Source organism: Gavialis gangeticus, unplaced genomic scaffold (genome assembly GCF_001723915.1).
Source record: "Gavialis gangeticus isolate Ggan-Ray unplaced genomic scaffold, GavGan_comp1, whole genome shotgun sequence".
NCBI lineage: Eukaryota > Metazoa > Chordata > Crocodylia > Gavialidae > Gavialis > Gavialis gangeticus.
In genome coordinates, this window is record NW_017729006.1 from 24,235,093 (window position 1) to 24,247,288 (window position 12,196).

At 44.6% G+C, this 12,196-nt stretch overlaps 1 protein-coding gene across 1 annotated transcript in view; it reads left to right on the forward strand.

Annotated features, from left to right (window-relative positions):
* ITGA9 (integrin subunit alpha 9) overlaps positions 1-12,196 on the forward strand; it is a 456,855-nt gene that overhangs the window by 90,805 nt on the left and 353,854 nt on the right. The window contains exon 15 of the mRNA XM_019508716.1: positions 8,215-8,375. Coding sequence (XP_019364261.1) covers positions 8,215-8,375 — 161 coding nt within the window. The remainder of the gene's footprint in view (positions 1-8,214; positions 8,376-12,196) is intronic.

Consider the following 12,196-nt stretch of genomic DNA (forward strand, 5'->3'; position numbering starts at 1 on the left):
ATATATATATATATATATATATATATATATATATTAGGGGGGTGTGTGTATGCTCACACGTGTGTTTGTGTAAAGTAGCTGTTCTTATACAGTGTTGAGTCTCTTTGGGTCATGGGGTAGGTGCAGGTTCTTCAGAGTTTTGTTCTTTGTTAATGTAGATTTTGGATTTTCCGGTAGATTTTCATATTGTTGCCTGTAAGTGTTTTGTTACTACTGTTGTCATAGCATTGCTGTAGCTGTGATAGTCTAGGGAACATGTGAGAAGCAAGGTTTGTTTGGTAATATCTTTTATATATTACTGGGAAAGATGTTAGATGAGCATTTGGGCACAAAACACACTTCTTTAAGTCTGAGAAAAAGCAGAGCAGCCTATGCTAAATACCGGGTAAAACAATGAACCTACAGGTTACTTCAGAAAACAAGTCTAGGAACGAAAATTCAGAATCCCACTGGACACCAAAACACAGACAAAACATGTAAAACTATTGTTAAAAAATGATTTGTTAGGGCAACTTTTGTGTACAGACAAGGCTTAAGTAAGGCTAATGACAAGATATGTTTCAAAGAATTTAGAATTCTCATAGTTAAGAAAAAAAATTCCAGTCCAAAACTTGGTATAAAAGATCTCAGTCCAACAACAAATTAGCTCTACAATTACTTTTTGAACAGTAGTTATTAACATTTCTTTCATCTGGCTTCAGTTATTTCTGGGTTTAAATGAAAGTTGATTTAAAAGACAGAACAACTATCAGATAATCTGTATGTATCCTAATTATGTAATAATAAACAGAAACACATGTATAAGCCAGTGCAGACTGTCACATATGTAATATGCAGATTTATTGACTACTTTATTTTTGGATGGCTGTTGGTATTCCCTTATTCTGTTAATACTCATCTGAAATCTCTCAAGGCCACATGGGGAAATGAGCATAGAAACAGATGTCACCTGTGTGTTGCCCTTGTGCTATGATAAAATTACTTATTGCAGTACAGAGCCCTAGGAAGCGGACATCTTTGCCCCCTGTTGCACTATAAAGGTTGAACAGTGATAGGCGATCATAAATTTTTGTACTTTGTCTCCAAGGACATCTGTTTCCTTATACTATGAGAAAATTGTGGAGCTGGGAGACCAAATCATCCTCCAGGAAACCCAGTGTGCACTTCTGTACCCTCTGGCACTCTTGCTGGCTGCTTTGGCCCTGGCTAACAAACTTCCCTGGTTCCAGGTGGCCACCCTTACCTTTAAATGCCCTGTATTGCAACTAGTCAGCCATTTCATTTGCTCACCACCTCTGAGACCAGTATTGGAGCATGCATCCTCCATTCTTTGCTAGTCTTCTTGACATCTCTGCCCTACATAATCAGCCTTCCTCCACCATGGCCTCCCAGTCTGAGGAGACCAAACATGGGAGCAGCTGGAAGGAGGACAAGGTAAAAGCTCTTACTGACATCTGGGGTGAAGTCAAAATTCACCAGGTGCTGAAGTCAAGCTAATGAAATAAGCATGTGTCTCAGAGAATCACAAAGGAAAAGGCAACCTGAAGACGTGATCTAGAGTAGACCCAGTGCTGGTCGAAGTGCAGAGTTCTCATGCATTAGTTTTGGAAGATACAATAGAGAAACCAACAGGTGGGTGCATGAAGGATCTTGTGTGCCCACTATGAGGCACTGTCCCACATCTTTGATGGCAATGAAACAGTGAGGTCTGAAAACTCAGTGGACACCACAGTTGTTTACACTGACATCCAGGTCATCCAGGAATATACCAGGGATTCATCAGAGTCCATCATGGTTGAACAAATGTAGCCCTCCCAGGTCAGCACGTCAGCCCCGACAATGAGCCAGATCAGTGAGTCCCAGTCCCTCTTACCACTGCTGTTAGCTCTCCTGGTTCAAATAATGTTGGCCTGCAGCTTCCTGCTGCCACCCTATGTTCAGCATCCATCACCCAAGACAGACATGATACTCGAGAAGAACCAGCCTGTGGAGCACAGATCTCAGTAATGGTAAGTCAGGGTCCCCTGTTCCTAATAGCTTTTGCCTACTTGGTTTAGTGTGTGTGGGGATGGCTGCTTTCCCTCATGTATTCCTCCATAGTCCCCCATGTTCCCATTCTGAGTGGGGGTACTGAGGGGACGCTCTGGCTCTCCCCATCCCAGGTGGCTCCACTGTCCTGCACTGACTCATTCTGACCTGATCCCAGCCTCCCCAAGCCAGGGACTGAGCATCTAGCATTTCCCAGAGAGGGCTGCAGCTTTTGTTTGCAGCTGGGCAGAGCCAAAGCCCCACTTCCTGGAGTCACACCATGTGCACGTGCTGCAGTCATGAATGGTCTGCAACATACTATAATTCATGAGGGAAGTGTTGAGGTTCATGGAAAGATTCACAATAGTTGGTTGGCAGCCTTTTTCATGCTTTGTCTAATATGTTATATTTGTTTCCTTGTTTCAATAAAATTTCTGCCTGTTGTCAAATTTATGGCCTGGGTAGCAAGGTCTGTGGTGGGAGAGTGATGAGAGATGATGATGAAAGCTTGGGTTGGTGGGATGGGGGTTAATGGGAGCCTACTGGGGGGTCTGTGGAGAGAGGGTCCTCCCTAGTGTATGCTATTTTCCCCTATTCCAGCTACATGGCTAAGCTGTGCCACAGCCAAGGCTGAGATCCTGCTAGATAATTTAACTCCCCAGGTAGAATGGGCTTTTTCTGAGCAAAAGAGATGTGCTTCACAGATAAAGGCAACTTCCTTTAACTGCAGATTAGATCAGAGGGCTCATATAGCTAGGGATGCACTGATAAAGAGTTTTTTTTGGCTGATATGGCTGACTGATTATTAACCAGATGTATCAGCTGATACTGATCAGATAGCTGATATGTAGCTCAGCAGCTTGGAGAGCAGCATCCAGCCAGTAAGTCTGTGATGGGGAGGGGGAGGGGAGGAGAGGAGGGGCATAGGGGGAATATTGATACTCCCATGGTGGAGAAGGGAGTGGGGCAGGGGCAAGGGCAGGCACTGCCCAGCCAGGGCAGTGAATGTGACCCCATTGTGAGCAGGATGGAGTACAGGTGGCTTGCCCAGGGGTCATGGGGGAGGTGAGGAGGCGGGGTTGTTCCCCACCACTGTGTGTACCCCCGAGGGAGGCATGTGAATAATGTGACCCCCGGATCTGTGCAGGGGGTGAGGGTGGGCTGCCTGCTTTGGGCTTGGAACCAGAGACTGCAGAGACTGGTGAATTTCACAGGGTTGGGGAATAAAAGCAAATACCTTCCCAACCCAATCCCATTGCTTGTTGTCACCTTTGGAGGGAAAGACACCCTGGGTACTTATAAACATGCTCAGAGATAGGAGGGGCACTGTTTTAATTAGAGCTGCTCTAATTAAAATGGCTCATTTTCACATGTATTAAGGCACTTGCATTTTAAAATGGCTGCAGGGGTGCTTTAACTAAAGCTTTTTTGAGGTTTAGTTAAAGCACCTCCACAGCCATTTTAAAGTGTGGGAGGACTTAATATACATAATGGTAAGGTGATGCTGGAGCACTCTAATTAGAATGTGGAGTAGACTTGATTAGTTGAGTCTGCTTCTATGCATTCTAATTAGAATGCAAACTAGCACATGTATGGGAAGCCCCTTTTTGCACTTAAAACTCATTACTGAAAACCTATCAGATTTAAGATAAATTATGTTGTCAAGGAAGTCCTTGATGTCAAAAGGACTGTAGTTATATCAGAGAGCAGAATTTGACACAGCTGTATTTGCAGTAGGGTCTAGGCTTGCTTTGCATCATGCCCCATGTTAATAAAGTATGTTGCTATAGCAAGATGGCAGTGACCTCTTTGTTCAGACCACCTCATGCTTTCCATTAGAAATGATAAGGGGGTGAGGTTCATTGATATTTCAGTGGTTACAGTCAAAATCCAATGACTTTGCTTTTGGGAGCCAATGACTTACCTTTTAGGGGCCATTGTTGGCTCAATAGTTATGTCGCACTGCAGCCAGGTAGCCATTACTGCCCTTAAAGTCAATTGCTCTTCTAACGACCTGTCCCATCCCATCCTATGCCATCCCTCTACTGAAAGCTAATAGCACTCTGGGCCCAGCTGAGAATTTTCTTCTCAGGCCCAAGCTCTCATCTACTTCTTGTCATTTTCCCAGCATAGCCTTCTAACATGACCCTCTTGTACAACCCTAACCCATCCACCACCCCTTCCCCATGCTGAAAAAGAAAATGCCAGAGCACAAGCTTATTTTAATTGGAAACTTTACATCATACTCTGATTCTCCACCCTTACTACAGAGTCTGTAAAAGTAGTCTGCAAGTGTGTCTCAAAAGCACTGTGCCATGCGAGCTGCCATCATTTGTGAATTTGTGGGCATGGCACTTATCAGAGGTGGGAGGCACTCTGTCTCAAGTGACAGGGGCAGGAACTCAGGCAGAGGCTGTCCCGTGGCCTCACAGATGTTGTGTAGCACATATGCACTGGTCACCAGTCAAGATACCTTGAGCTTGCTGGCATCTACGTGTGTCTTACGTGAGCCTGGAGCCACCTGAAAACAGCCATCTCACAGCTGCTGAGCTTGTAGCTGAAAAGTTCCTTCTGGCCATCCAGGATTCCAGTGAGTGGTTTCATAAACGAGGTGTGCAGTGGGTAGGCAGGATCCCTGATTAGTATCAGGGACACAGTCACTCTCTTGACCTGAATGTCAGGCAGGCGAGGGGCAAACTCTTTTTGCTCCATCAGCCCTGATTGGAGGGAGTTCCTGAAGATCCTGGACTTGGCCTGACCTGCTGGCATTTACATGAGTGAAGCAGCGATGGTAGTCCACAGTTTCATGAAGCACAATGGAGATGTAGCCCTTCTGACTGATAAATTCATGAGGATGATGTTCTGAAGCAAGCCAGGAATGGCAATGTACGAGTCATCGATGCTGTAAAGCAGTTGGGGAAGTCCAGGCTGGCAAACCCATCTACATCTTCCTGTGGATTGGTGATGCATAGGAGACATGAGTCCATTGCCTTTTGGACTGCAAGGCATACCTCCCACACTGCTACTCCAGCTGTGGACTGGCCTGTGTTGAAACAGCAATGTGCTTCTCTGTGGTTAAGGGCACCCACATCACTGTTGTCTGCTGCTGTGTATGGGGGGCAAACTCAGGACAGGTCTCCATGAAGGTGTCCTTGGACATGTGGAAGTTCTTTAACCACTAATTGCCATCTCAGGTGCCCATGATTATCTGCTCCCACTAGTCCTTTCTTATCTTCCTGGCTGCTCCATGGTTTGTAGTCGCTCGCGTGTCAGCCTGGCCACAGTGTGGTGACCTGTGGCCAACAGGTCTTTGTGCCAGTGGCTGCTGTCATGAATCAGGGTGTGGATGTAGCTATTATACCCTTCTTCATTGGCAGCATGGAACGCATATGGTTTCCCTTTGCAGGTACTGCCCCACCCTCATAAGTGACAGTAAATGCTGTTAGGGCAGCCATCAGAGAATGAGTACAATACTTTCTCTGATCATTGTCCCTCATAACTGGGTCATCAAGGTCTGCAAGGCAAAGAACATGTATGGATCCACAGACACTGCAGTGGAAGATCCTGGTCGCAGTTGCTGCTGGCAGGCATGCAATGTATGAAGCGCACCTTGTTCCCTCCCACCGAAGTCTAAGCACCTACCAATACTTCAAGCAGCTAGTGTGCACTGTGGACCTGGTCTGACTAGACTCACACCAAGAGCTTGAGATGAGCATTCATCAGATCTTCATCAACCTTCCCATTATTCACCCTGCTTCTATATGCATATCTCCTCCCCACTTCTGGCACCACCCAGCCAAGCTTTCCCCCTACTACCAAGCTGCACTCCTCTCTCTCCTGTCTCAGAATTCCCCCTGAGGCAGCTTGTGCAATGAATTGAATTTTTCCTATGGCTTTGAAAGTCATTGGGACTGAGGGGAAAGCCCAGTGGGGATTGTGGGTAACTTGTGGTTAGTTAGAGATTTCCCATGGCTCTCACCCAGCTCTGAATGAAAGCCACAGCTCTCTCTGAGGGATGTGGGTATCTGGTCGCCAGCTTCATGGGGCTGGGATTGTGTTGGTAGGGGTCAGATGGGGTAGTGGGACTGCCTAGTACAAGGAGAGCTGGCTAGATCAGCTCAGGAGTGGTCTGTGCAGCTCCCCACCCCAGGGCAGGAATGCAAGGGGCCAGAGGGGTAAGCCACAGACCTGATCCAGCTGCCTTGAGTGGGAACAATACCCCTAAAGCACTCCTGCATCCTCCCCAGCCCAGGACTTCCAAACACTGTCCTCACTCTCAGCTGCCTCCCAGAACTAGCAGAGCAGCCCCCAGCCAGAGGAATTACCTCCCACCCACAACCTCTCATCAACTCCCTCTCCTGCTCCCTGTACCATGTGCTGCAATGTGCTGAATATGGGATGGGGGGGAATGAGAGTGGCAGGGCAAATATAAAGGACATTGAGGCACAATTACTCTCTCAACAGTGTCACCACCTGCAACCAATTACAATTTTGCTACCCACCCACTTAAATTTTGCCACCTGCCACCTTGAATAACCAGTTGGCACAAGGGAGAGAATCGGAGATGGACCATTGGCCAATTGACCACCTCTGGCTGTGCTATGTCTGTTCTTTCAGGCCTTCTGCTGATAGAAGGGTGGCAGTAGGGGTGTGCGAAGCAGACAGTATTCTATTCGGATTCGTATTCAGCCTGATTCGGGGGACGGTGATTTGATTTGCTGATTCAGATCACTGTCCCAATTCGTTTCAGCCAAATCTGAAGATTTGATTCTGATTTGGAGAATCAGCAATTAGGCCATGGACACAGCTTTATATGTTTTTTCTCCATACCTCGAGGTACCAGGCGCAGCTCATGAATGCTGAGATGGTGGGGTGGATGGAGTGTCCCATGGAAGCGCAGGGGGGGCCTCCGTCGAGCATGTGGGGGACCCCCCACTCTCTGGCTTGGTGATCAGCCATGGGGGCACCCCAGGTGTCCCCCCAGACCTAGGAGGCACCAGTCACCGCGGCACTCCACAGTGGGCCCGGAAGTACTTTTGGTCCACTTCTGGGTCTGCTGCAGTGTGCGGGGGACCTCCCCTGTGCTCCCATGGGACACTCCATCCACACAACAATCTCAGCATTTATGAGCCATGGCTGGTACTTCAAGGTATGTAGAAAAAACATATAAAGCTGTGTCTATGGCTGAATTGTTGAATCTCTCCAAATTTCTCTGATTTGATCCAGAGAGATTAATGGGTCTTTTGATTCAATTCAGATTTGGAGATTCAGCAGCCGAATCGGGCTGAATCTTCTCCAAATTGAATCAGCAACTGAAGTTTCTCACAGCCCTAGGTGGCAGTATACCCAGCCACTTTGTGAATTGCTTTAAAAAAGAGACATGTTTGCTACAGATGCATGATTCTTTTATTGAAGGACAGGTCGTGGCACAACCTGAGCTGCAATAACAGTGACTTCTGTTTCTATCCTGTAATTCACCAGTATGAGTATTTCTCTGACTTCAGACTTAACCACTTCTGACTTGCCAATTCTGTGTTGGACGTAGGCTTCAGAAATTATCATTATGTTTGCTAGCATAGTACACAACCAATCTGGATTATTCAATCAGCAAACAGAGTTGAGTAGACTGATAAGAACCTTTCTTTTTGGGCACAGTAATATTTAATCACAAAATTGACAGTCCTGATTAAACTTAACCTGATAGGAAAGAAGGATATAGGATCTGTTGTGGTAGCTTATCGGTCTACCAGGCATTAATTCTACAGATTTCAAGAAAATAATATTTAGGAGTAGAAACCTTAATTGCAATCATCTTCCTGCAGTTAAAGTCTTAATGCAATAAGGTTGCAAAGCAACAAAGAAATTGCTAGGAATTCTGGATGGCATTTGATTTTAATTTTTGCATTGTAAATGAAGGCATCAAGGAAAATGAGAAAAAGTAAGGCTATACATATTTTTAACAGAATAACTAAAACATCTCTAGATCTGTTTCTATTACTTTTGAGCATAATTTTTTCATGCACTCCTGCAGCCTCTATTAAGGACCTTGTCCTGCATGGTGCTGATCTTTCTATAAATGCACGTGGTTGAAGATACAACAAGATAAAATGCAGGATTGCTAGAAAATAAACTACTGTTTACTGACATACCTGGAATTTCTTTGCCACTTTTTTTTTTTTGGATCAGGCTTGAATTACCACTTGACAGCAGATGTGGCAAAGAAGCAGAGAGGCCAACAGCCCAGGGTTTACTTTGTGTCTTCTGGAGAAATGATGGGGCAGGTCATGGAGAAGTTACAACTGTCATATATGCAGGAGACGTGTGAGCACTACCTCGCCTATGTGAAGGTCAGTCCATTTAATTTCTTCCTTGGCTGTAATCTCTTAGAATTATTTTTAAATATTTGGATTCTAAACAATAAAATCAGTTATATTTGGCTTGGGATGCTTCTTGTTAAAGTTTTCCAGATTGGTAAAAGGAAACTTTTGGGTGGATGGTTTGGAACTCCCTCCCCTTGGGTAATCAACCAGAGTTTGATTTGGTGACATTCAGCACAGTGTTTAAGGATTATTTATTTGGTTGTTCTGTTTTGATTTGACCTCTTATTGGATATTGCTGCAATACGTATTCCAAGTTATTTTGTCAGGTGGAACTTTTAATGAATTGTGTACCTTCATGTAATTAACACAAGAAAAGTGGATGCCATGAAGACTAGGGCTGTTTTAAGAGGCAAACAGCTCAACTCTATCCTGTGGAAAACTTTTATCAGTTTGTTTTGGGTTGAGAGTGAAGGTGAACTAATTGAACATCTAATTGAACTAATTGAACATTTTCATCCTGATAATGTTCATTGCTTTCTATGATTCAAGACTAATAATTTACCATAGCTCAAGATATGTTTGGATGTGTTTCTGGAGGAGAACTGTTGTTCCTTTGATAGATTACTCTTTAATGATCAAGGGTTCAGGACTATCACTCAGCTATATGCTTATCTGAGAAGTAAGTGAAATAGAAAGTAATAGACATTTCTGTCTCAACTATAGAAATCTATTATAAATAATATAAATAGTAAGCCAGATGTATTGCAACATACTGCAGCATGGCAAATTGATGTGATCCTGCTGGTGGTACATACACAAATTTTTTACTATCAGTAGACTTCCTATTCAAGGACATATCTCTGTAAGTTAGGTTTACATAAATTAATTGGGGTTCCCTTGGCACGGTGTTAGTTTTTAAACTTAATGTCATTTTTGGATTCCCATTAAGCAATTGAGGAGCAATAATCCTTGTGTGAATAAACTCTTTCAGGAAGCTGCTTTGTACCTAAAGACCCTGAGCTTGGCAGATGAAATCCATCCTATGACATTATCAGCATTTTTGTGCAAGGATGTTGAGATAATTGAAAATAAACTAGGGGACCACCAGGAAGGCAACTAAGTGCAATTAAGTTGCTTGTGTCCCTGGGAATAGACTAGATATCTCCCAAGGTCCTTTTCTTCCTGTTTCTGCTGTGAAAAAGCTCATTACCAGAAATGTAGACAGATTTATTTATGAGATGTTTGCTAGAAGGTAAAAAGAGAAAAGAGATCAGCTGACAAGGAGTATGAACCCTTTGGTAGTTACTTAGAGCTGGATCTGAAATGGGACTTGGGCTGGGTGATTATGAGCTATCTTCTGATTGCCTTTTAGGTGTCTAGATCTGAGGGTGAAAGGCCTAAGCCAGCCAATCGACACTGTGACCAAAATTCTATCTCTCTCCCAGATTTGGTATTTCCCTACAGCCCTTAGCCAGGCTGAATTAGACTCTGTGAGACTGGGATTCACAACCTAAAACCCATGCTGAGACTAAGACACCTGTGTTGTTCCTTCATGTAGAAATGACTGATTCACTGTTTTCAGCGGTTCAAGTGTCTGTTTCCAAAACTGATTGTATATTATATTCCAAGTCTACTACAGCAGCACGCATAGGCAGTTTTAGGAGTTCCCCCTCTGAAGGGAGTGGTCTCCTCGCTGGTCAGTAGAGTCAGGTTCCCTCTTGCTTGTGGAAGTGGTCCAAGCTATGGTATTCCTGTCTGTGCGCTGTGCCAGCTTCAGCTGGAGGAATAGGGGGCAAGGTGCCCTCAGCTGAACTAGGGCCACAGACTGGTGATTAAGACACTCTCCTGGGAGTTGTGAAGTGTGAGTGGGCGATGCGTGCTTGAAACCCCTCTAGCTGAGGAGGGAAATCAACAAAAGCTGCCTACTTCCTGGTCAAGTGCTCTAACAACCACTAGGCTATTATGCAAAATCTCCACTTGTGTTTTTCAGTGAACATGATTGTGGGTGCTGAGCTCAGTGCTATAAGCATGTTTGGCAGTGCCATGATCAGGTCATGGGCAGTTAGGCCTAGTGGTTTGGCTGGGGTCTGGAACTTGTGTCCAGATTCGGGTGTTAGAACAAGGTCATAGCCAGATCTGGATGCCAAAGATGTGCTTAGGAACAATCCAAGGTCAAGAAGCCAGAGTCAGGCGTCACAGGTTGATCCAGAGAAAGGGAAGCAGAGTTGTAGTTAGGAGCAAAATGACAGTCAGGCACTGGAGATGGATACCAGGAGCTTAAGAACAAAAACAGGGACTAGAGTCAAAGCAGTGCTGAGATCAGGGCAGTCTGCAAGCTCACAAGGAAGAACTGTCATGCAGATAGTTCACCACTCTCTCCCCTGCTCGTTTTACGTCTGTGTTTGGGGTGGGATCAGTTTCATGCCAGCAAAGTAGTCGGTGATTGACTGCCAGGATAATGTCTCATTCCCCAGCTGGAGTGCGCCACAGGCCTGGTCAGAGTGTTCTGACCAGATTGGGGCCCTCATGGGATTTAGCTGTAACAATGTCTAGGTTGCAAATCCTAAATAGTTTTCAGCAGGGTATAGAGACCTAAGCAGTCACCTCAGCCAAAATGGCAGCAGTTCCACCAATGGTCCATCAGGTGCCAAAGTCAGGCATCTGTCTTGAGGACCACACGCTTTCCTTCGTCATGTAAATTTTGCCTAAAGTGCAACTTGAACACTGTCTTTGGATGTGTCGCTTTAGTAATACTTTCTTAATGCTAGCCCTACTGGAGTTTTTGCATGCTGGGTAAGATTCATTCAATATGTGTGCCTGTACAACTTTTATTTGTCATAGTTTTTGTTGGTCTGAATGCAAATGAGAAGCTGTGTGTCTGCAAACAGTTCTGGGGATTGTAGTTATATAAGTAAAGGAAACATACGTTTGAATTTACCAGCAGCTCTTTATTGATCAAGGGAATCCACTGGTTAACCAATGGAAAGATTAACTGTTTGTGCAGCATATACAGGGCTAAACATTTTTCCTGGTTGAGAGAATAGCAGAAAAGTCCATAGTTTGTATAAAAAAGGAGTAATTAATTTTAATAATTAATAAACTAATAGAATATGGTGATCTCTGTAGTTTCCAGGGGAGGAGATGATAAAATGCACAGTCATTTGACATTGGAAATGTCCTGCAGACTCTGGAGGAGTAGAAATGGGGGTCATGATCCTCTACTGTTATCAATGCTTGGCTAAGAGCTAGTAAAATGTGCAAGTTCCTAGATTGCATAGTTTTGTCATAATAGTGGTGATAAAAGATCTGGGCTTGAATTTGGCACTGGAATGCTTTATCAAATGTTTTACTTTGTTTATTTCAGTGGTCGGTAACAAATACGTTAATATAGCACAGATTATTTTTGACATGGCAGTTTTGGAGTTTGTTGTCAAGATGTAGAGAGAGTAGTTCTTAGACCAAACTGTCTGTTGCATTAACACATAGGATGTCTTTAATCTTGATACAGAAATAAGATATCCAATCCTTCTGGTAATTGGCATAACCATGGGTTATGATGTTTGAGTAAATAGAATCTCTTGTCAGCATGGAGGCGGAAAAGGATCTTGGAGTCATCATTGACTCCAAGATGAACATGGGCTGGCAGTGTGGGGAGGCAGTTACGAAGGCCAAATGCACAATGCATCCACAAATACATCTTGAGCAGGTCCAAAGAGGTGATCCTCCCCCTCTATGCGGCACTGGTCAGGCCGCAGTTGGAGTACTGCATCCAGTTCTGGGCGCCACACTTCAAGAGGGATGTGGACAGCATGGAGAGGGTCCAGAGGAGGGCCACTCGCATGATCAGG